Here is a 20,361-nt window from a genome sequence, read left to right as displayed (position 1 = left end):
GCTGTACTGGAAGGGAAGGTTCGCATGTTGATGTATGGAGACGTTGAAGGTCTCAGCTGAGACAGGATCTCCGTGAATCACGAGGTTCTGAGGGGGTTGGCGATGTGGGTCTTGGGGGGACGTTTACCTTGGAACCGGGGTTAATGTTTCAGAATTTACATTTAAAAGCTTTACATTTAATCTATCCTTTTCTCCTTATCTGACACCCTATTGTCTATTTTGTCAATCACCCCAACTCTTCCCACCCCCCCCCCCCCCCCCCCGCCATCACTTGCCAGGATTTGTCCTGCCCCCACCTCGTTTTCCAGCTTTCTCCCCTCTACTCTTATCAGTTTGAAGAAGAGTCCCGACTTGAAACATTGTCCAATTAGTCCCTCCCCAGAAGCTGCCTCCTGTACTTGGTGTTTTGCCGTTTTCCATGACCCAGGGTGTGGGGGAGAGAGGGAGGGAGCTGTGGAAGGGGGTGCAAGGAGGGGGAAGGTGATGGGGAAGGGGGTCGAGGGGGGCAAGGAGGACAAGGAGGAGGAGGAGTGGGAGCAGGGATTCAACACACAAACCTTGTGGAAAATATTTTTTTATTGAAACTGAGTTTGACACATCAATCCATACAAAGATTATTACATTCTTTAATTAACTTTAAGGTATATTTTATTTACGATTGCTCCTGATGCACACTGGTTTTGCTGGAGGTTTGGGTACCATTGCGGGCTTGGACTCTGAAGGCAGCCTCACTGCTCCCTGGCTGACTCCCCCTCCCTCAGGCCCTTGCTCCCCTCCCTTAGGCCCTGCCTCGGTCCGGGTCCTCTGTGCCTCGGGAGGATGTTGAGAAAACTGTGGGGTGGTGAGGAAATGTGGTGGTGGGGGGGGGGTCCATTGGTCTTGCTCCCTTCTACTCACCCCCTGTCCCTGGTAATGTTGTGACCCAGGTCTCTGTGTCCCCCCCCCCCCCCCCTCCCCCCCAATAACCCTCAGCCAGGGGTGAAAGTGCCTCAGCGAGACCAACCCACCTCTGGTACGACAGGCCCAGTGTTACAGGCACAGCCGAGGGACTGCCCTCTCTGGGGGGGATCAGGGGTCACTGACTGCCCTCTCTGGGGGGGATCAGGGGTCACTGACTGCCCTCTCTGGGGGGGATCAGGGGTCACTGACTGCCATCTCTGGGGGGGACAGGGGGGGACACAGGGGTTACTGACTGCCATCTCTGGGGGGGACGGGTTACTGACTGCCCTCTCTGGGGGTTGTGGAGTGAGGGGGGGGGGGTGTCTAGTGCTGTCCTCACCACCCTGTCTGTGAGAGTCAGCGGCTCCAGGCCACCATTGGCACAGTGCCCCCCACTATGACCCCGGCTGCCGAACCACAGTGTGGACTGACCGCAGCCCCCCACACTACAACGTCCATAACACACTGAGCACAGACCTGACCCAGAACGTCTACACCTCACTCACTGACCACTGGCCGCAGCCCATTCCCCTCTCTCCACACATCTACACTCACTCACCACCAGGACCCTCTGGAGGGACGCGCACTTTTGGGGAGCTCAGCGAACCTTCAGCCAACTGCAAGGGGGGGGGGGGGGACGAGAATTTCATTGTGGAGGCAGGAGGGAGGAGGTGGGGAGTCAGTGACCCTACCCTTCCCTCGGCTGCCTTCTCTCAGTCCGTGCAGGGCAAGCGGAGGCAGCGTGGCACTGTGGCTTTGGCAGAGAGAGATTACACTATATTGCTGTAAGCAGCACATGTGCACAGAGGCAGGAGTGTGATTAAATTTAGTGAGTCGTCGATAATGGCAAATATCTTTTAATATAAACGTCCATTAGATTTACTTTGCATGATTAATGTATGCCCTGGGAACGGGCGTCCCCAGCTGGAAGCTCTGACTTTGGCAGCCGTGGAGGGAGCACAGTGGGTGGAGGGTTGCGGCGAAGACCAACGACTCGGATGTCTCACCGATAAACCGTGGGCTGCTGCGGCGGAGAGCAGCCGATCACCGCGTGTGTGTGTGCGAGCGAGCTGGCCATCGCTGCCCTCACCCCTCACTCGTCATCTCGAGTTCAGCCGGGGGGCCACCTGTGGGCAGAGCTGCCATCAGTCCTTGTGCCATCCACCCAGCCACTGCCCGTCCCGTCATCTCCGCCTCTCCCCGTCCCACACCCCTCCCCTCACTCCCATTCCACCCCTCCCCTCCCCCTCCCCTTCCCCAGCCACCTCTCCCATCCCTGCCTCTCCCTCCCTCACACCCTCGGTGAGATTTCATCAAGCTTTGGGGATTTGTCCATCTTAATGTGCGTCAATCTCTCCAACGCTTCGTTATTCCTGTTAAACACACGTGCATCAGGAAAGAGGAAGTACATCAGCGTACACTTCCCCTAACTCTCCACCCTCCCCATCTTTCTCCATGGTGAAGACTGACACCAAGAAAAAAAGCACACAAACACGCACACTTTCCTTTGCTCTCCTAACCGCATTCATAAACATTTCCCCTATCCTTTGCAAACCTCAAAGGTCTCACTTGATAATAATTCCCTCCGCCTGACACACGCTCCCTTATTTTTCCAGGTCAAACTCTCAATTCCCTTTATTAACTCCAATGTTCCACCACTTAAAGCCCTGTCCCACGGTACGAGTTCATTTCAAGAGCTCTCCCGAGTTTGCCCTGATTCGAACTCGGAGATTTACGGTAATGGCCACTCGTCGATACTCGGGGCTCTCGTGGACATTTTTCATCATGTTGAAAAACCTTCACGAGTCTTCCCGTGCTTACCTGCCGTTAGCGAGTCTTCCCGAGTACCTGCCGTTAGCGCTAAGAGACGTCCCCGAGCTCCAACGTACCCGCTACGTTCATTCTCCGTGCTTACCGCGAGTTTGATTTTTTTTTAAACTCGGGAGAGCTCTTGGAATTAACTCGCACCGTGGGACAGGGCTATTACCATCTTTGCCTCTTCCCCTTTCACCTATAGATGTTGATTCTCCATCCAGCAGATGCTCCTAATCCACCATAGACAGTCCTCTCTTGCACTATTGAAGTCAGCCCCGCCACAATTTAAGAGTTTAACTCACGGTCCAACTTATCCGTTTCCATGGCCACCTGAAAGCTGCCTGAACTGTCATCACTATTCGCCCCGATACTCCCACCACTTGCCCATCACCATTCCACAGGCAAATGTTGAGTGCAGCTCCCAGCCACAGTGGGTCTCTCCACACAGTGCTGTGAAAACCTCTCCTGGATGCGTTTATCAAATCCTGCCCCATGCACTAAGGCAATCCCAGTCAATATGGGGAGCTTACAGTCACCAACTACCACAAGTGGCCACACCTTCTACAGCTCTTTGTGCCCATACCTTCATCAGTCATAAGAGCAAAATTAGGCCATTTGACCCAAAGTCTACTCAACCATTCAATCAAGGCTGATCTATCTTTCCCTCTCAACCCCATTCTCCTGCCTTCTACCCATAACCCCCGACACCTGTACTAATCAAGTATCTGTCAATCTCCACCTTACAAATACCCAATCACGTCATCCACAGCCGTCTGTGGCAATGAAATCCGCAGATTCACCACCCTCTGACTAAAGAAATTCCTTTCCAATGACACATTTCTTTAAATTCTGAGGCCATGACCTCTAGTCCTATTCTCCAACCAGTGGAAACATCCTCCCCACATTCACTCTATCCAGGCCCTTCACTCCTCGGTAAGTCTCAATGAGGTTCCCCCTCATCCTTCTAAACACCAGTGAGTACAGGCCCAGTGTCGTCAAACGCTCATCATATGCTAACCTAATCATTCCTGAGATCATTCTCGTAAACCTCCTCTGGACCCTCTCCAGTGCCAGCACATCCTTTCTTAGATATGGTGCCCAAAACTGCCCACAATACGTTGTTCTTCTAAAACCTGCTGACTACCTGAATGAAGTTCCACACTTCAATCCCATCAAAGTGGTCACCCCTTCCTTGCACCTGGGTCCTACCCATGCAGCCTCATTTGTTGATCTCTCCAGGATGTGGTGGTAACACTCTCCCCAGTCAGCAATGCATCACCTCCTCCTTATCCCCCCCAGCCTCTATCAATGCCTGACAACCCTACACCCAGGAGCATAGAACAGCCATGTTTCCGTGGCTGCGATCTTATCATTGTCCCCAACACCTTACCCGCCCTCAGCTCGTCCCTCGTACCTGCGATGGTCCCCGAGTCTAAGCCAGCCAGGCCTCCCAGGCACCCCCACGAGACCGGCCTGTCCATGTCCCACACATGCTTCCCCTCACCCCTCCAACTCCGCTGGGCTACACTTACCCCCCCCCACCCCCTCCCTCATGTCCTGCTGCCCCCTCCCCAAACCCCTTCCCCCAGCACCTTCATCACACGGACAGCAGTGGTTCACCCCCACCATGTCTGGGGCAGAAAATGCTGGCCTGGCCAGTGACACTCAGCTTACAAGGAGCTGCAGAGACTAGGCTGCGGTGAATCTTAGCCAGTGACACTCAGCTTACAAGGAGACGCAGAGACTAGGCTGCGGTGAATCTTAGCCAGTGACACTCAGCTTACAAGGAGACGCAGAGACTAGGCTGCGGTGAATCTTACCACAGACAGGTGGCCGTTCTTTGCTTTTGAAATGATCAGCTCCGACCCCGATGTGAAATCGATGATTCCCTCCTTGCCTTGTTTGATGGTGAACTTAATGCTGTAAACAGATAAATGGGTCCAGTCACCTGGGGCCGGGGGGGGGGGGATCTGCCTGACAATTTCTCCCCCTCCCCCTTGTCTACCTCCCCACTTCCACTCTCTCACCCCCCCCTCCCCCCGACATCTATCTCCCACCCACTCCCCCAGTCTCTCGTACGCCTATCTCCACTCTATCGGCCCCTCACCCCCCCTCCCGCCCACCTCCCTAACGTCGATCTCTCCCCCCAATCCCCCACACACCTATCCCCACTCTCCCAGCCCCTCACCCCCCCCTCCTCGTACTTCACCATACCTATGCCCACCTTTCTCGACCTCCTAACCCCCTCCCCCATCACCACGTTCCCTTCCTGCCCCATCCCCTCCACATTCCCTTCCCCATCCCATCTCTCCTCCCCCATCTTTTTGCCCACTCCCCCTTCCCTTGCACCACCCACCCCCCCACCCATCCCCGCACCTCCCGTCCTCTCCCACATTTCCCCCCCCCCCCCCCCCGTCACCTCCCATCCCCTCTTCCAATCTTCCAAAACCACCTTCCCCAGTGAGTGAGTGAGTGAGGGAGGGGGTGGGGATCAGCCCAGTCTTACCTCCCCTGGTTGATGTTGACGCTGTTCACCTTGTCCGACTCAATGGCCAGTTTTGTCAGTGTCTCGATCACGTGGTCACTGCGCAACACCAGGTCGCCCTGCGTGCGAGAGTTGACATTTACTCCAGAGACACAGGACGGAAACAGCCCCTTCACCCACGCCAACTCTCCACCACCCGTTCACAATAGATCTATAGCATCCCACTCCCTACATGTTGAGGGCAATTTGCCGAGGGCCAATTAACCTACAAACCCGCGCAACTTTGGGATGTGGGTGGAGACTGGAGCACCCATGCGATCACGGGGCGAACGAGCAAACTCCACACTGATAGCACCCGAGGTCAGGATCGAACCCGGGCCTCTGATGCTGTGAAGCAGCAGTTCTACAAGCTGCGCGCTGTGCTGCAGTTTTACAGGCTAAATCATGCAAAAACGCACAGAAAAATATAGAATCAACCCTACAATAAATCACCCACAGACTATACCACAGTGCGTATGAGAGAACTACAGATGCTGGTCTACACCAAAGTGTTGGAGTAACTCATAAGGTCATAAGTGATAGGAGTATTTTGACCCATCAAGTTTACTCCGCCATTCAATCATGGCTGATCTATCGCTCCCTCCTAACCCCACCCTCCTGCCTTCTCCTCATAGCAGTCAGGCAGCATCTCTGGAGAAAGGGATTAGGTGACACTTCAGGTCGAGACCCATTCAATATGGCTTGGTGCTGGAGTAAGGTTGTGGTTAGTGTAGTGTTGTACTGCGTTCAATGGCTTCTGTTTGTTTGGAATTATCTGGTCCTGGACCTGGTGCTCACAGTTCTTGGGCAACCTTCTTCCCAATGGCAACAGAGAGCTGAGAGCATGGCTGGAGCAACACAGCTGACCCACACCACGCGGGACTCAGCCCCGCTGCACGGGGGCCGATGGAAGCAGAGCGAACCAGAATTCCCAGAGGAGGATCGGGCACATTCTTGGGAAGCAAAAATGCTGTACTTCACCCGGCAATGTCCGTGCCAAACATGAAGCCAGCTTGTCCCTTCATATCCATGCGTCTATCAAAAAGCCTCTTCAACGCCACTATCATATCTACCTATAACGCCACCGCGCAGTGCAGCGGTAGAGTTGCTACCTTACAGCGCCAGAGACCCGGGATCGATCCTGACCATGGGTGCTGTCAGTACGGAGTTTGTACGTTCTCCTCATGACCTGCGTGGGTTTTCTCCGAGATCTCCAGTTTCCTCCCACACTCCAGAGACATACAGTTTTGTAGGTTAATTGGCTTCAGTAAAATTGTAAATGATCCCTCGTGTGCATAGGATATTGTTAGTGTGCGGGGATCGCTGGTTGGCACAGACTCAGTGAACCAGAGGGCGAAACTAAACCAGCCGTGACAGCACGTTCCAGGCACCCTCCACCCTCTCTGCAGAGAGCTTGCCCTGCCGTCACCTTTATCTGAGTCATTGTAAAGGTATGCCCTCTAGTCATTGACATTTCCACCCTGTGCAATGGGTTTTGACTGTCTATCCCTCTCATAACTGTACATGCTTCTCTGTCGTTCGAGAGAAAACAAGGCAATTTTTTGCTGGACAAAAATGCTGGAGAAACTCAGCGGGTGCGGCAGCAACTATGGAGCGAAGGGAATAGGCAACGTTTCGGCTCAAAACCCTTCTTCAGACTGATGTGGGGGGGGGGGGGGGGGAGGAGGAAGAAAGGAAGAGGTGGAGCCAGTGGGCTGAGGGAGAGTTGAGAAGGGGAGGAGAAAGTAAGGACTACCTGAAATTAGAGAAGTCAATGTTCATACCGCTGGGGTGCAAACTGCCCAAGTGAAATATGAGGCGCTGCTCCTCCAATTTACGGTGGTCCTCACTCTGGCCATGGAGGAAGGCCAGGACAGAAAGGTCGGATTTAGAATAGGAGGGGGAGAAGAAGTGCTGAGCCACCGGGAGATCAGGTTGGTTATTGTGAACCGAGCGGAGGTGTTCGGCGAAGACCCCCCCCCCCCCCCCCCCCCCCCAGGTTCACTGACTGCTGGGGCGAGTGAACCCAGTGCGGAGGTGAGTGGGAGAATCTGGAGAGTTGATAGGAACTTGGGGAGAATAAAATGGTGTTAGTGTAAGTGGGCTGGTACGGACTGTGTTAGTTACTATTTGATGGGCCCGGCGCCTCAGAGGCAGCGGCGGAAATGTAACCGTGGGGGTCCCTGAAATCCCTACCTTCTGCCGGTTGTCTTCACAGGGCACATGCAAGACGAAGAGACCGTCACTCAGGGAGCTGACCGAGATTCCTGCAGGAAAACGGAGATTCCAGGTTAAATCCACAGGGAGAACCACAGCTGAAATCCCAGAGGTCAGGGGACTGCCCCGCATTACCCCCCCCCCCCCCCCCCCACACCACTCCCCCTCTAGTTGAGGCAGGGGTCCCTGGGGCTGCTCATAGTGCAGACGGAAGTGGGCAGGACCACAAGCTGGGTGGGGAGCAGGTGACTCAGAAAACAAAACACACTAAGAAATGTACACCCCTGATGAAGGAAAGGTTTCACCCGTCCCTTCACCTCCCAGTGGGGAATCCACATGCCCCAAAGTCCAGCCATGAGTGGAGGCGAATGGGCAGGAAGGAGTAAGAGACGGAGGTTACCGATGGACAGGATATTTCCAAACCTGCGCGCTCCTCCAGGCAGAGGAGATGGAGAAGTCTCTCTGCGGGAGAGCTGAATGAGGACCCAGTGAATCTCCCTCCACACACTCCCAGCGTCAGACACAACATGAAGCTCCTTCTGCACCGTCCCGTGTTTGGGACAGTTGTGTGCGTCCAGTGCTGAGCCACGCCAAGGCAGCAGCTCTGCCCAGAGTCTCTGCTGGTCACTGCGCTGAGCCCAGGGTGGTTGGTCTCCATACACAGTCTCGCGCACAGACCTGCGGCTGGCCCGTACACACTTATGATCGCACCTGCTCACATACTGCCTCATAAAGCTATACATGTACAGAGCACAGAAACAGGCCCTTTGGCCCACTATATCCTACCTGACCAAGTGACCACATGCATTAGAAGCAGATCTGCTCTCTCACTCTCACAAATACACACACCACTTCTGGAGCTCGCTCATTTAAACCATGTACATACACTGGGCATATAGAGAAGCATCAGTTGTGCCCATCCTCTCCCTCTCACTCCACTTCTCCCCTCCACCCCTGCCCTGCCCTCCCATCCACCGACTCTGTCCTCTTCCTGTCCTCCTCCCCCCCCCCCTCCTCACCCCCCGCCCCACCCCCCCACTCACCTCTGAGGTTGGTGTAGTCGATGGTCTGTTTGACTTTGGCCTCCTCCACCAGGAAGGCACTGGAGGGGGTGATGAGGAGCTGCCGTGGTCGGGCCCGGTAGCCGTTCCGGTCGTATTTGGTCACCGCCACCGCGTACTGCAAGGCAAGGAGAAGACTCAGTGCCATTCGGCCCCTCCCTCCCATGCCCGCTGCTGCCCCTTCACCCACCCACGCTCCACATGTGGGATCTGGACGGTGGTGTGGGCGCGGATATCAGTGACGGCTCAGAGCGGACGTTCCCTCCCGTAGGGACGGCAAGAGGACGTTGTGCAGGGGCCGTGTACGCGCTGGGTCCGTGTACGCGCTGGGTCCGTGTACGCGCTGGGTCCGTGTACGCGTGTACACGTGTGTCTGACCTACCTTGATACTGTCGCCCTCAATTATCTGCAGCACCTTGGCGTTGATCTCGTTCGTCACTGCAAGAGATGGAAGCATCAGCCGAGCTACTCCAGCACTGTCCGACCCCTCCATATCCCCACCTTCCTCACTACGACCCCCGCCCCTCCCATCCATATACCCACCCCCCGCCCCCACTGTTATCCCACTCCTCCATATCCCCACCTTCCTCACTACGACCCCCGCCCCGCCCATCCATATACCCACCCCCCGCCCCCACCGTTATCCCACTCCTCCATATACTCACCCTCTTCACTGCCACCCCTCCCTCTCATCCAATAAACCCACCCTCTTCATCTCTACACATCCCCTTCCATCCATATACCTACCACTGCTAGCCCCCCTTCCATCCATATACCTACCACTGCTAGCCCCCCTTCCATCCATATACCTACTACTGCTAGCCCCCCTTCCATCCATATACTCACCACTGCTAGCCCCCCTTCCATCCATATACCCACCCTCTTCAATACCACCCCTGCCCCCACCCATCAATCACCCCCCCCTCCACCCCTGACGCCACCCTGTACAATGATCCTCCCCGTTCCCCTCCTCCCCCCAACCACTCACTGATGCGGGAGTTGACAAAGAGTTTGGGCACACTCTGCGGGTAGTTGTCCTTCTTGTCTTTGAACAGCGTGCTGGCCACCACCTTCTGCTCCAGCTGGGGGGAGAGGCAGACACCTCCTGGTCAACCAGACACAGACACAGACGCAGACAGACACACCCCTATTCCTAACACTCTGCGGGTCGGAGTGAAGTGGGAGTGGAAAGAGTGAGGGGGGAAGAAGATAGTGTGAGGGGGAGAGGACGGAGAGATGGGCTGGATTTGAAGAAGGGATTTAGAATAGCTGTTCCTGCTGTTTTAGGAACCTGTGGTCATCAGACTGCTCCCACAAGCGAAGGATGTAATCCCAATCTTCCAATCTGCCGCATTGTAATAAAAAAAAATCTGCGCATTCTCTGCAGCTGTAACACTATATTCGGCTCTTTTGTACTATCTTACGTACTTGGCTGGGTAGAATTTGCCTGGAGAGCACGCAGAACAAAGTGTTTCACCGCTAGACAAAAGAGCTGCAGAAACTCAGCGGGTGCAGCAGCATCTATGGAGCGAAGGAAATAGGCAACGTTTCGGGCCAAAACCCTTCTTCAGACTGATGTAGGGTGGGGGGGGGGGAAGAAAGGAGAAAGGAAGAGGAGGAGCCCGAGGGCTGAGGGGAGCTGAGAAGGGGAGGAGACAGCAAGGGCTAACGGAAATTGGAGGTCAATGTTTATGCCGCTAGGGTGCAAACTGCCCAAGCGGAATATGAGGTGCTGCTCCTCCAATTTCCAGTGGTGCTCACTCTGGCCATGGAGGAGGCCCAGAACAGAAAGGTCGGATTCGGAATGGGAGGGGGAGTTGAAGCGTTGAGCCACCGGGAGATCAGGTTGGTTAAAGCGGACCGAGCGGAGGTGTTCGGCGAAACGATCGCCAAGCCTACGCTTGGTCTCACCGATGTAGAGCAGCCGACACCTAGAGCAGCGGATGCACTAGATGAGGTTGGAGGAGATGCAGGTAAACCTCTGACGCACCTGGAACGACTGCTTGGGTCCTTGAATGGAGTCGAGGGGGGAGGTAAAGGGACAAGTGTAGCATCTCTTGCGGTTGCAAGGGAAAGTGCCCGGGGAGGGGGTGGTGTTTCACCATATCTCAGTACACCAAACCAGCAGCTTACCACTTCCCTGTTCGCCCTCACTCTGCCAGGCATAAGCTTCCCCTCTTCACTCAACTCCCTCCCTCCCTCCCTCCTCCCTGCACTCACCTGCTGCTTCCACTCGGCGGAGATCCTCCTGCAGTAGATTTGCACCATGTTGCGCATGTGCAGCTCCCTCAGCAGTTCGGACGCCTGCGACAGAGCACAACATCCCGCTCACACACAGCTGCATTTGCAAAGCACCCATCTCATCCTCAGCCCCCCCCCACCCAACAACTTTCAGCCATTAGGGAGGGGGGGGGGGGGCAGAGAACCGCTCACAGACTGACCTCAGCTCCTCTCTTGGTCTGCAGACCCAGCTCACCCTAACGCACCGACCAACTCGACAGACTGAAGGGCTCAGGAAACAGATCCACAGCTATTTAGTGCAATTGGATTGAGTTTACGTGGATAAAGGTTGCAGTCCACTCTGGCCATGGGCATAGATAAACCTGCACAGAGCAGCCAGAAGCTACCTGCTTAGTTTTGTTTAGAGATACAGCGCAGAAACAGGCCCTTCGGCCCAACGAGTCCATGCTGACCAGCGATCCCGCGCACCTGCACTATCCTATGCACTTGACGGACAATTTACAGTTTTAACTGAAACCAATCACCCTATAAACCTGTACGTCTTCGGAGTGTGGGAGGAAACCAGAGATCCCGGAGAAAACCAAAGCAGGTCACGGGAGAAGGCACAAACTCTGTGCAGACAAGCACATGTGGTCAGGATCAAACCCGGGTCTCTGGCGCTGTAATGCAGCATCTCTACTGCTGCCCCACTGTGCTGCCCCACCGTGCTGCCCCACCGTGCTGCCCCACCGTGCTGCCCCACCGTGCTGCCCCACCGTGCTGCCCCACCGTGCTGCCCCACCGTGCTGCCCCACTGTGCTGCCCCATTGGGGCATTGAGTCAGGTGCAGGATGTCATGCTGCAACATTATAAAACATTGCTTTGGCCAGTATTGTGTGCAACTCCGCCTGCCCTATCACAGGAAGGACGTGGAAGGCTTTGGAGAGGGTGCGGGAGAGATTTATCTGAATGGCCTCTGGGTTCGAGGATATTAGCCAGAACAAGAGGTTGGACAAAGTTGGGTTGCTATCTCTGGAATGCCGGAGGCTGAGGGGAGACCTGATAGAGGTATATAACATTATGAGAGGCATAGATAGGTGTAGATAGTTAAATGTTTTTCCCTAGGGTGGAAATATCAAAGAGAGGGTCAAAGTTTAAAGAGGATGTGCGGGGCAACTGTTTTAAACTACAGCGAGTGCTGGGAGTCTGGAACGCGCTGCCTGGGGTGTTGGTGGAAACAGATACAATAAGGGTATTTATAGTAAGTGGCTCTTTGACAGGCACATGGTTATGCTGGCAATGGGAGGATATGGTTCGAAGGGCCTGTCCCAGTGCTGTGCTGTTCGATGTTCTATGAGTGGCCTCCTCCAGTCCTGGGCAGGTTACTGGACACCGTGTGCTGGAAGCAGAGATCGTAACCGCCACGTACCTCAGAGAGTGCAGGTGGAGGCACCGGCCACGACTTGTCCAGGACATTCTTTGGCAAATTGCGTTTCAACTTCATCAGGAAGGCGCACCTGACATAGTCCACAAAATACTCGTTGTCCGGACAACGAGGCCTTTGTCGGTGGATGAAGCCTTTGATGAACCTGCAGAGAGACAGAGAGAGAGAGAGAGAGAGAGAGAGAGAGAGAGAGAGAGAGGAGAGGAGAGAGAGAGAGAGCGAGAGAGAGCGAGAGAGAGCGAGAGAGCGAGAGAGAGAGAGAGAGGTAAGAAAAGAGAGGGAGTGGATAAGTGAGAGCAAGAGAGAGAGGAGGGAGGGAGGAGGGAGAGAGAGAAAATGGTGGGAAAAGAGTGAGGAGGAATGGGGAGAGAGAGAGAGAGAGCAAAGCGGGAAGAAAGAAGAACATGGCAAGAGGGATAAGGACACAAGAGAGAGAGAGAGAAGAGAGAGAGAGGGAGAGGAGAGAGAAAGAGGGAGGGAAGGGGGAAAGTAGGCAGGAGAGAGAGTGGAAGAGGGGAAGAGGAGAGAGGAGGAAATGAGGCCAAAAGAGATTTTAGAAAAAGAGGGTGAAAGAGAGAGGTGGCACAGGAGCGAGGGAGGGAAACATCGAGAGGGAAAGGGGAAGAAGGAGAGATAGAGATGGGGGCACAAGACAGAACAAAGAAAGAAAGTGAGAATGAGGGGGAGAGAGAGGGGAAAGGGCAAGAGATCGGGAAAGGAGAGAGAGAGAGAGCGTGAAGACAAGAGTGGGTGAAGAGAGCATGGGGAGAGGAATAAAAAGAGAGGGAGAGAGAGAGAACGGGACAAAGTACACTGTCTCATCAAACTAGCGGTGGATGGTTGTACAGTCAGGGACGAGGCTGCAGGATTCTAAGGCCATGCACCCCTCTCCTGTCCCTGGATCCCTCCCACCACGGTTCCCATGTTGACACCCCCCTGCCAAGTGCGTAGTGAGCTTGATCCACCTTGCCCCATCTCGAGGCCGTTGCACGTGGCCCTCCAGTAGAACGGTAGTGGCTCCCCCCTGGGGTCAGGCTACTGCTAACCACACCCTGAGCTGAGGGCTGCCGCTGGTGGCATCAGCGGTGGGGGTAGCACCAACAGCACTGAAACTGGCTGTCGGACCCTGTGCTTGGTGTCGATGTGTCCATTCCACAAGCTTCCTCCACTTACACCTCCCACATCAACAATGAACAAAAAATATATAGAATAAATTATAACACAAAGTGCTGGAAGAAGCTAGGGAGTCAGACAGCATCTGTGGAGGGAATGGACTGGTGACGTCTCAGGTCGGGACCTTTCTTCGGACCCGATCCAATACGCCTCCGGTCAAAGCCTTGCCCCCAATTAATCTGCAAACCTTTGAGAAGTGGGAGGAAACTAGAGCACCTGGAGGAAACCCCACACGGTCACAGGGAGAACGTGCGAGCTCCACACAGACAGCCCCCGAGGCCAGGATTGAACCTAGTTCTCTGGTGCTGTGAGGCAGCGGCTCTCCCTCTGTGCCGGTGGTTAGACCACTGTTGGAGAGGCCCGTTCAAGGCACTTCTATGGCGCGAAGGCTACACTGCCCGCGGTTGTCAGTGTCGGTTGTGGAACGTTCCGTGCGCTGAGGCCCGGGACACAAGCCGGACGGCAGCTTACCTGCGGATTTTTTCAGCGGCGTTCTTCCTGCGAGTTGCCACCTTCCGCCCCATCTCTCCCCTCCACCACGACTGGATGGTGATTGCTGCAGGAACGGGCACAGGTCAGGTTGGCAGCCCAGACCCCGCACACTGCCCAGGCCCGTCGGCACGCCGATATCGTGCCCACTCCTCTCACACCCTCGCCCTCCCACACACGCGATACCACAACAGGCAACAACGGATCAGCAGCCACCCCACCCTCGAGGCTGCTCCGCCCGTCAATGCGATTGTCACGAACAGAGAGGTGGAGGAACAAAGTCAAGAGCAAAGTGCGGACCATGCAGCGTTTGTGGAGGGAAATTATCCGAAGAAGGGGCTGCACAGAGTTGCAGCGGGTAGAGCTGCTGCCTCAGTGCCAGAGACCTGGATTTAATCTTGACCTCAGATGCTGTCTCTGTGGAGTTTGCATGTTCCCTATGTGACCGTGTCGACTTCCTCTCATAGAACTACATTCAACCTATCTATTCTCCGCATGATCTTATTCATCTCTATAAGATCACCCCTCAGTCTCCTGCACTCCAAGGAATGAAGCCCTAGCCCAGCATCTCTCTACTATTCAGGCCAACAGGTTCTGACAACATCCTCAGAGATGTCTGTAACACCACTCTATGTACATGTCCTCCAAGGTCCCTCTCTTCTGCAACACTGCCGCTGATTGAGAAGTTCCAAAAATGTTACATCTCACACTTAGTTATGGAGCTGCACAACAAGGAAACAGGCCATTCGGCCCACCTTATCCACGCTGACCAAGTTTACAATCAGGGCTGGTCCCATTTGCCTGCATTTGGCCCATAGCCCTCTGAAGCCTTCCTACCTTGTATCTGTCCATTTGACATGTGCTTTGACATGTGCTATTCTATCTGTTTCTAAAGCGCTCACTGGTTATCTCTTAAATCTCTTCCCTCTCACCTTAAATCTACACCCTGTAGTTTTAGAATCCTCTATCCTGGGAAAAAAGACTTTATCTGTGCCCCTCGTGATCTCGTACACCTCAAGACGTTCACTCCTCAGCCTCCTAAGTTTCAAAGAAAAACCCTGAGATCCCCATCCATCCTCTTTCTATAACTCAAGTCCGTAAATCTCGGTAACATCCCAGTGAATCTCCTCGGCACCCTTCCCAACTTGAATGATATCCTTCCTCTAGCTGGGTGACCAAAACTGCACACAGTACTCTATGTGATCTCAACAACAATTTGTCCCAACTTTGTCCTCAGTACCCTTCCCAATGAATGCGAGCACGCCAAACACCTTCTGAAGAAGGGTCTCAACTCAAAATGTCATCTACTCCTTTTCTCCAGAGATGCTGCTTGACAACATTGGGTTACCCCAGCATTTGTGTCCATCTTCGGTGCAAACCAGTTCCTCCCTACACCTTATTCACCACCCTGTCCACCTGGCTTGCCACTTTCAGGGAACCCAGATCTCTCTGTTCTGCAACATTCTCTGAGGCTCTATCATTTAATATACAAATCTGACCCAGGTATGACATTCTGAATTAAAGTCCGGTCTCACTCACCCAGCTGATCAAGATCTGGCTGTGATTCTCGATAGCCTCCTTCACCGTCTATGATGCCACCTATTTTAGTGTCATCTGCAAACTCACAAACCGTGCATGGCACATTCTCACGCAAATCGTTGATATGGATGACAAACAGCAATGGGCCCAGCATCAATTCCCAGTCACAGGCCTCCAGTCCAGAAGAACCCTTCCACCACCACCTTCCTACCATGAAGCCAACACTGTATCCATTTACCTAGCTCTCTCTGTATCTCATGTGATCTAACCTCTAGAGCAGCCTACCATGCTGAACCTTAAAAAGCCCTTTCCAAAGGCCACATAGACAACATCTACCACCCTGCCCTCATCAACCTTCCTGGTTACTTCCTCAAGATTGTCACTGAGGGCGTTCCACTCTGTGAGGGGAGTATCCAGAGGAGAAGCTTTGGGAATCTGAGGGGATCAGAGGATGTTGGGAACTAGGTGAGGCATAGCTTTAGCAGCCATTGGATGGGACAGGATGGAGGGCAGAATGGCCTGCTCCTAAATCAATTCCTTGTGTTTAGAGGCTGTGGGACCCTCACTGATGATCAGAGACCAGGCCACCATTCATTGTTCATCCTCGGGTATCTGGTCTTACCTGAGGAGCGCAGCTTCTGGTACTTCTGTCTCTGGTGGTATCCCCGCCATTCCGCCTGGATCGTCGTGGCTGTGGACAGAGAGGGCTTCTGTGAATTGGCCTGGTCCCTCAACCCTCTCCATCTAGCACCACCGCCCCCCCCCCCACACACACACTCCCCACAGCACAATCTGCCTCGTCCATCACACATACCCTGTGTCAACCCCTCACCCCCACCCTTAGCAAGCTCTGCTCCCAGCCTTCCCAGTCCAGCACCTTGTCCACCTGGCCCGTCCCATACTCACCCAATCGACCCCCTGTCCTTTCCCAAGCTCATTCCACTGCAAGTCACAGCAAGCAGGCTGAGAGCGGGCCCAGGCTTGTAACGTGTGCAGGTGCTCGACTAACATCTGTGTTCAGTGGCTCCACACTCCCAGTGCCTTGAACCTTGTCCAGCCCCACCACCGTACAGCTCATCGCCTCCGCCTGAACCGTGCACGGCTACTAATCAGGGTAACAGCAGCCGAGACATCGAGCTCTGCAATGGTCCCCTTCCCAATCATTCCCCCCCCCCCACTCTACAGAACTGGACGCTGCTCCCGCTGGCTGAGGGCAGTGTCCCGGTTTGGAACAACCCTGCGTTGTATTGGGAGGTTTTAAAGGGGGCCGTAGGGGAGCGAGGGGGGTGGGTGAGAAGGGCCAACGGGCCACGAGGAGGGCCGGAGAACAGGGTAGGTAGTCGGGTGAGGACGGCTGTCGGAGAGTGAAGTGGGGGGGGGGGGCACAGAGAACAAAGGGGAATCTGGCGGAGCGGGGGGGGGGCGCCAAGAACGGCGGGGGGGGGGGGATCCGGTGGAGGGCAGGGTGAGGGGGTGGGGGTTGCTGTCATGGACAGAGGCAAGCAATGGATAGGACCGTTCAGTGAACTTTTGTAACTATGTTGGCGCCAAAATGTGGCGACACTTGTGTACAGCCCAGGTGAGATCTGCTACAGGACTTTACTGGGTTGTGTACAAAACAAACCGTTTCACTGCACAGAGGTACATGACAATAAAGTATCATTGTCGGCCAGGTCGGAGGTGTTGACGTTGGGCACTGTGGGGCCACCGGGAACACCGGGAACACCAGCAACCGGGAGCAGGTTGTGGCAAAGCGCTGAGGGCCTGGGTTACCGCTGCTGCTCAGCAACGGCAGAGCGCGGACACTCACCGATTGTGTTCTTCCGCAGCTGAAAGGCATCTTCTGTGGCAAACAGGGTCTTGGGAAAACGAATGAAAATCTTCGTCCTGAAACACGGAGGAGAGGAGATCAGAAACCGGCTGAGAGCCGAGAGGCAGATGCCAACACAGAGCAGACTGTACTGACTCTCCCTGGGGGACAGTCCCTGAAGATGCCCACTCACCCTGGGGGTACAGTCCCTGAAGATGCCCACTCACCCCAGGAGAGGGCTTGGATCACACGCACCCTTCCCGCCCCGTACCTTACCTGCCCAGCTTGTAATCCTCGGGCTTGTATCCCAGGTGTTGAACGAGCGTCGCGACCCCTTCGCCAGGCTGGCCTTTCCAATTGGGCCATGTTTGAGGACAGAGCGTCTTGTACCTGGGAACAACATACGCTCATAAGTTCCCGGAGCTGAATTAGGCCATTCGGGCCATCAAGTCGACTCCGTTCAATCATTGATGATGTATCTTTCCCTCCAAACTCCATTCTCCTGCCTTCTCCCCATAACCCCTGAACTAATCAAGAATCTGCCAATCTCCGCCTTAAAAATATCCATTGACTTGGCCTCCACAGGCATCTGTGGTAATGAATTCCACATGTTCACCACCCTCTGACAAAAGAAATTCTTCCTCATCTCCGTTCCAAAGGTACATCCTTTTATTCTGTGGCTTTGACCTAGATTCTCGCACTAATGGAAATATCCTCTCCACATCCCCTCTATCCAAGCCTTTGTTAAGTTTCAGTGCGGTTTGTTCCCTCCCCCTTGTGTGTTGGATCCTGTGAGTGGAGGATGTTGCACAGAGCAGGGCGGAGCAACAAGTGGCTTCACGGGCTCCCAGCCCACTGCCCTTTCCACATTCTGCAGCAGTCGCTGCACTGTGTTATTGAGGAGCATGCGAGGTTGCAGCACCTGCGTCTAACAGCCCAACATTTGGCTGCATTTCAGCCCCACGCTGATGGTATTTGGTCACCCGTGGTGCGAGAGGGTTGTGCCTGCTCCTGGGGCGACCGTCAAGGTCCCTGACAGCGGGGCTGTGGAGGGTTCCCCACAAGCTGCCTGCCTGCCACTTGGAGTATGTGGAGTGGAAGCGACCGGTGTCCAGGGATCCTCTGGAGGTCTCCCGGGAACGCTGGCCACGACAGGGGCTAGAGAGAGGATCACGATTCTAATTGTCGTGAGCAAATTTACTGAGGGTAAAATGTGTTGGGTGAAAGCTGGACTATTATGGCTGAGTCAGACCCTTCTGCTGGTTCAATATCAGGGTTTGCAGCCAGTTGCCTCAGTAAAGCCACCAGCATAATCAAGGACGAGTTCCCACCCGGCCACCCCCTCTTGTCCCCTCTCCCATCGGGCAAAAGGTATTGATGTGTGAAAATCCAAGGACAGTTTCTTCCCAGCTGTTATCGGGCAGTTGAACCATCCTACCTCAACCAGAGAGCAGTCCTAAACTACTAGCTACCTCAGCGAGGACCCTCGGACTATCTTTGGTCGTACTTTACTGGCTTTACCTTGCATTAAACGTTATTCCCTTGTCATGTATCTGTCTGCTGTGAATGGCTCGATTATAATCATGTTTTGTATTTCCATCGGCTGATTAGCACGCAACAAAAGCTTTTTCACTGCACCTCGGTACACGTGACAATAAACTAAACTGAAGTGAGCAGTCTGATGTTGCCCTGAGGTGGAGCAGGTGAGAGACACAAGGAACTGCAGGTGCAGATCCACAAAAGGACACAAAGTGCTGGAGTAAGTCAGCGGGCCAGGGCAGCATCTGTGGAGAACATGGATGGGTGACGTCTCGAGTCGGGACTCTTGGTGAGGTGAGGAGAGTCAGATGGTGAGGGAGGGGGGGGGCGGGGGGGGGGGTTTGGTGCAGGTGTTGGCACCCAGCCGCGGCTCCTTACCTCTGCAGGAATATCTCAAACCTCCGTCGATAAGCAAACCCGGCTCTGCGCACTCGAAGATTCTCCATCAGCCCGAGGTACTTCACCTGGTGCCTGATCAGCACCTCATCGAACCTGCCTGGAACAGGCGTGTAACACGTCACGGATCCGCCGGGACTCGCTCCCCCACGCGTGACCCCACCTGCCCATGAACCACTCTGGCCACACATTGACTGGGTGGTGTCAGTTGCCGTGGAAACTGGACCCCCCCCCTTGAGAGATTTAGAGAGATACAGCAAGGAAACAGCCCCGTTGACCCACCAAGTCCACGCCGCCCAGCGATTACCCCGTACACTAGCACTATTCTACCCACTAGGGACAAGTTACAATTTTACTGGAGACAATTAACGTACAAACCTGTACGTCATTGGAGTGTGGAATGAAATTGGAGCACCCGGAGAAAACCCACGCAGGCACAAGGAGAACGTACAAACTCCATCTGTACACCACCTGTAGTCAGGATTGAACCCGGGTCTCTGGGGCATTAAGGCTGAGACTCTATTCCTGCACCGCCCCTTCCTGGGGCTTCGCATTATCTCAGCCCCATGTTGATGTGATCCACGGGATTAATCAGCCTCGTGCTCCAGTAACTCCGCACTTGCAGACTCCAAACCCAACGTCCCGAGGAGCTGGAGCAACTTCAACTTGCCCCTATCCTCCCAGCCCAATCCGCCCCCTCCCATAACAGCCCCCCTACACGGATCCCAATCCCCTGTCACCCCCATTCCCCCAGGCCCCCTCCCAACTGCCCTCCCTGACTCCTGAAGCCCACGCAATGAAGATGGGGAGGGCGGAGAGAGGATGGGCAGTGGGGCTGGAGAGACATTAGAGGAGCAGAGGGCGGGGGGGGGGGGGGGGGGTGGGAGGGGGGGGGGAGGTGAGGGGAGGGGGGTGCGGGGGGGGGGGGGTGAGGGGAGGAACGCTCTTTACCTGCTTGCTTGGCATCGTTGGGTTTGATGCAACGGACGTACGACGGGTCCTTTGACATCAGGATCTCCATCAGTTTGGCCAGGCTGTTCTTGAACTGTGTCGCAGCCTGGGGAGGGGAGGGGAGGGTGGGGGAGGGGGTAGAGGGAACGAGGATTCACATGAGAATAGAGAGGGGTCCAGAGAGCGGAGAGAGACACGCAGATAGTGTAGGAAGAGGGGAGGGGGAGAGAGAGGGGGGGGGAGG

General features: G+C 54.8%; 1 protein-coding gene and 1 long non-coding RNA gene across 2 annotated transcripts; both read right to left on the bottom strand.

Annotated features, from left to right (window-relative positions):
- Window positions 1–954: 954 nt before the first annotated feature.
- On the bottom strand, window positions 955–1,423 carry LOC116988887. The gene is made up of 2 exons (XR_004416083.1): window positions 1,224–1,423; window positions 955–1,124 (listed from the first exon to the last, which is right to left on the bottom strand). It is a non-coding gene; the product is annotated as an uncharacterized LOC116988887 (long non-coding RNA).
- Window positions 1,424–1,780: 357 nt separating this feature from the next.
- LOC116988885 (unconventional myosin-Ic-like) lies at window positions 1,781–20,227 on the bottom strand. The gene is made up of 15 exons (XM_033045888.1): window positions 20,118–20,227; window positions 19,149–19,266; window positions 17,508–17,621; window positions 17,232–17,308; window positions 16,044–16,112; window positions 13,865–13,949; window positions 12,206–12,365; window positions 10,777–10,860; window positions 9,545–9,638; window positions 8,939–8,994; window positions 8,539–8,674; window positions 7,475–7,545; window positions 5,261–5,358; window positions 4,575–4,674; window positions 1,781–2,066 (listed from the first exon to the last, which is right to left on the bottom strand). The coding sequence occupies exons 1-15, from the start codon at window positions 20,185–20,187 to the stop codon at window positions 2,040–2,042; spliced, it is 1,359 nt and encodes a 452-aa protein (XP_032901779.1). The 5' UTR covers window positions 20,188–20,227; the 3' UTR covers window positions 1,781–2,039.
- Between the last annotated feature and the right edge of the window lie 134 nt (window positions 20,228–20,361).

The sequence above is a fragment of the Amblyraja radiata genome, chromosome 28, assembly GCF_010909765.2.
Source record: "Amblyraja radiata isolate CabotCenter1 chromosome 28, sAmbRad1.1.pri, whole genome shotgun sequence".
In the NCBI taxonomy this organism is placed as follows: Eukaryota; Metazoa; Chordata; class Chondrichthyes; order Rajiformes; family Rajidae; genus Amblyraja; species Amblyraja radiata.
This window is presented reverse-complemented; position numbering and strand designations above follow the sequence as displayed.

What these genes read in the sequence shown, in the direction of transcription:
- LOC116988885 (XM_033045888.1), bottom strand. Translation starts at nt 20,187, where the DNA reads ATGGAGATCCTGATGTCAAAGGACCCGTCGTACGTCCGTTGCATCAAA. An exon ending in CTCCACCTGCACTCTCTGAG is followed by an intron (nt 10,861 to 12,205) that starts GTACGTGGCGGT and finishes GCTCTGTCGCAG; the next exon opens with GCGTCCGAACTGCTGAGGGA. An exon ending in TTGAGGGCGACAGTATCAAG is followed by an intron (nt 8,675 to 8,938) that starts GTAGGTCAGACA and finishes CTTGCCTTGCAG; the next exon opens with TACGCGGTGGCGGTGACCAA.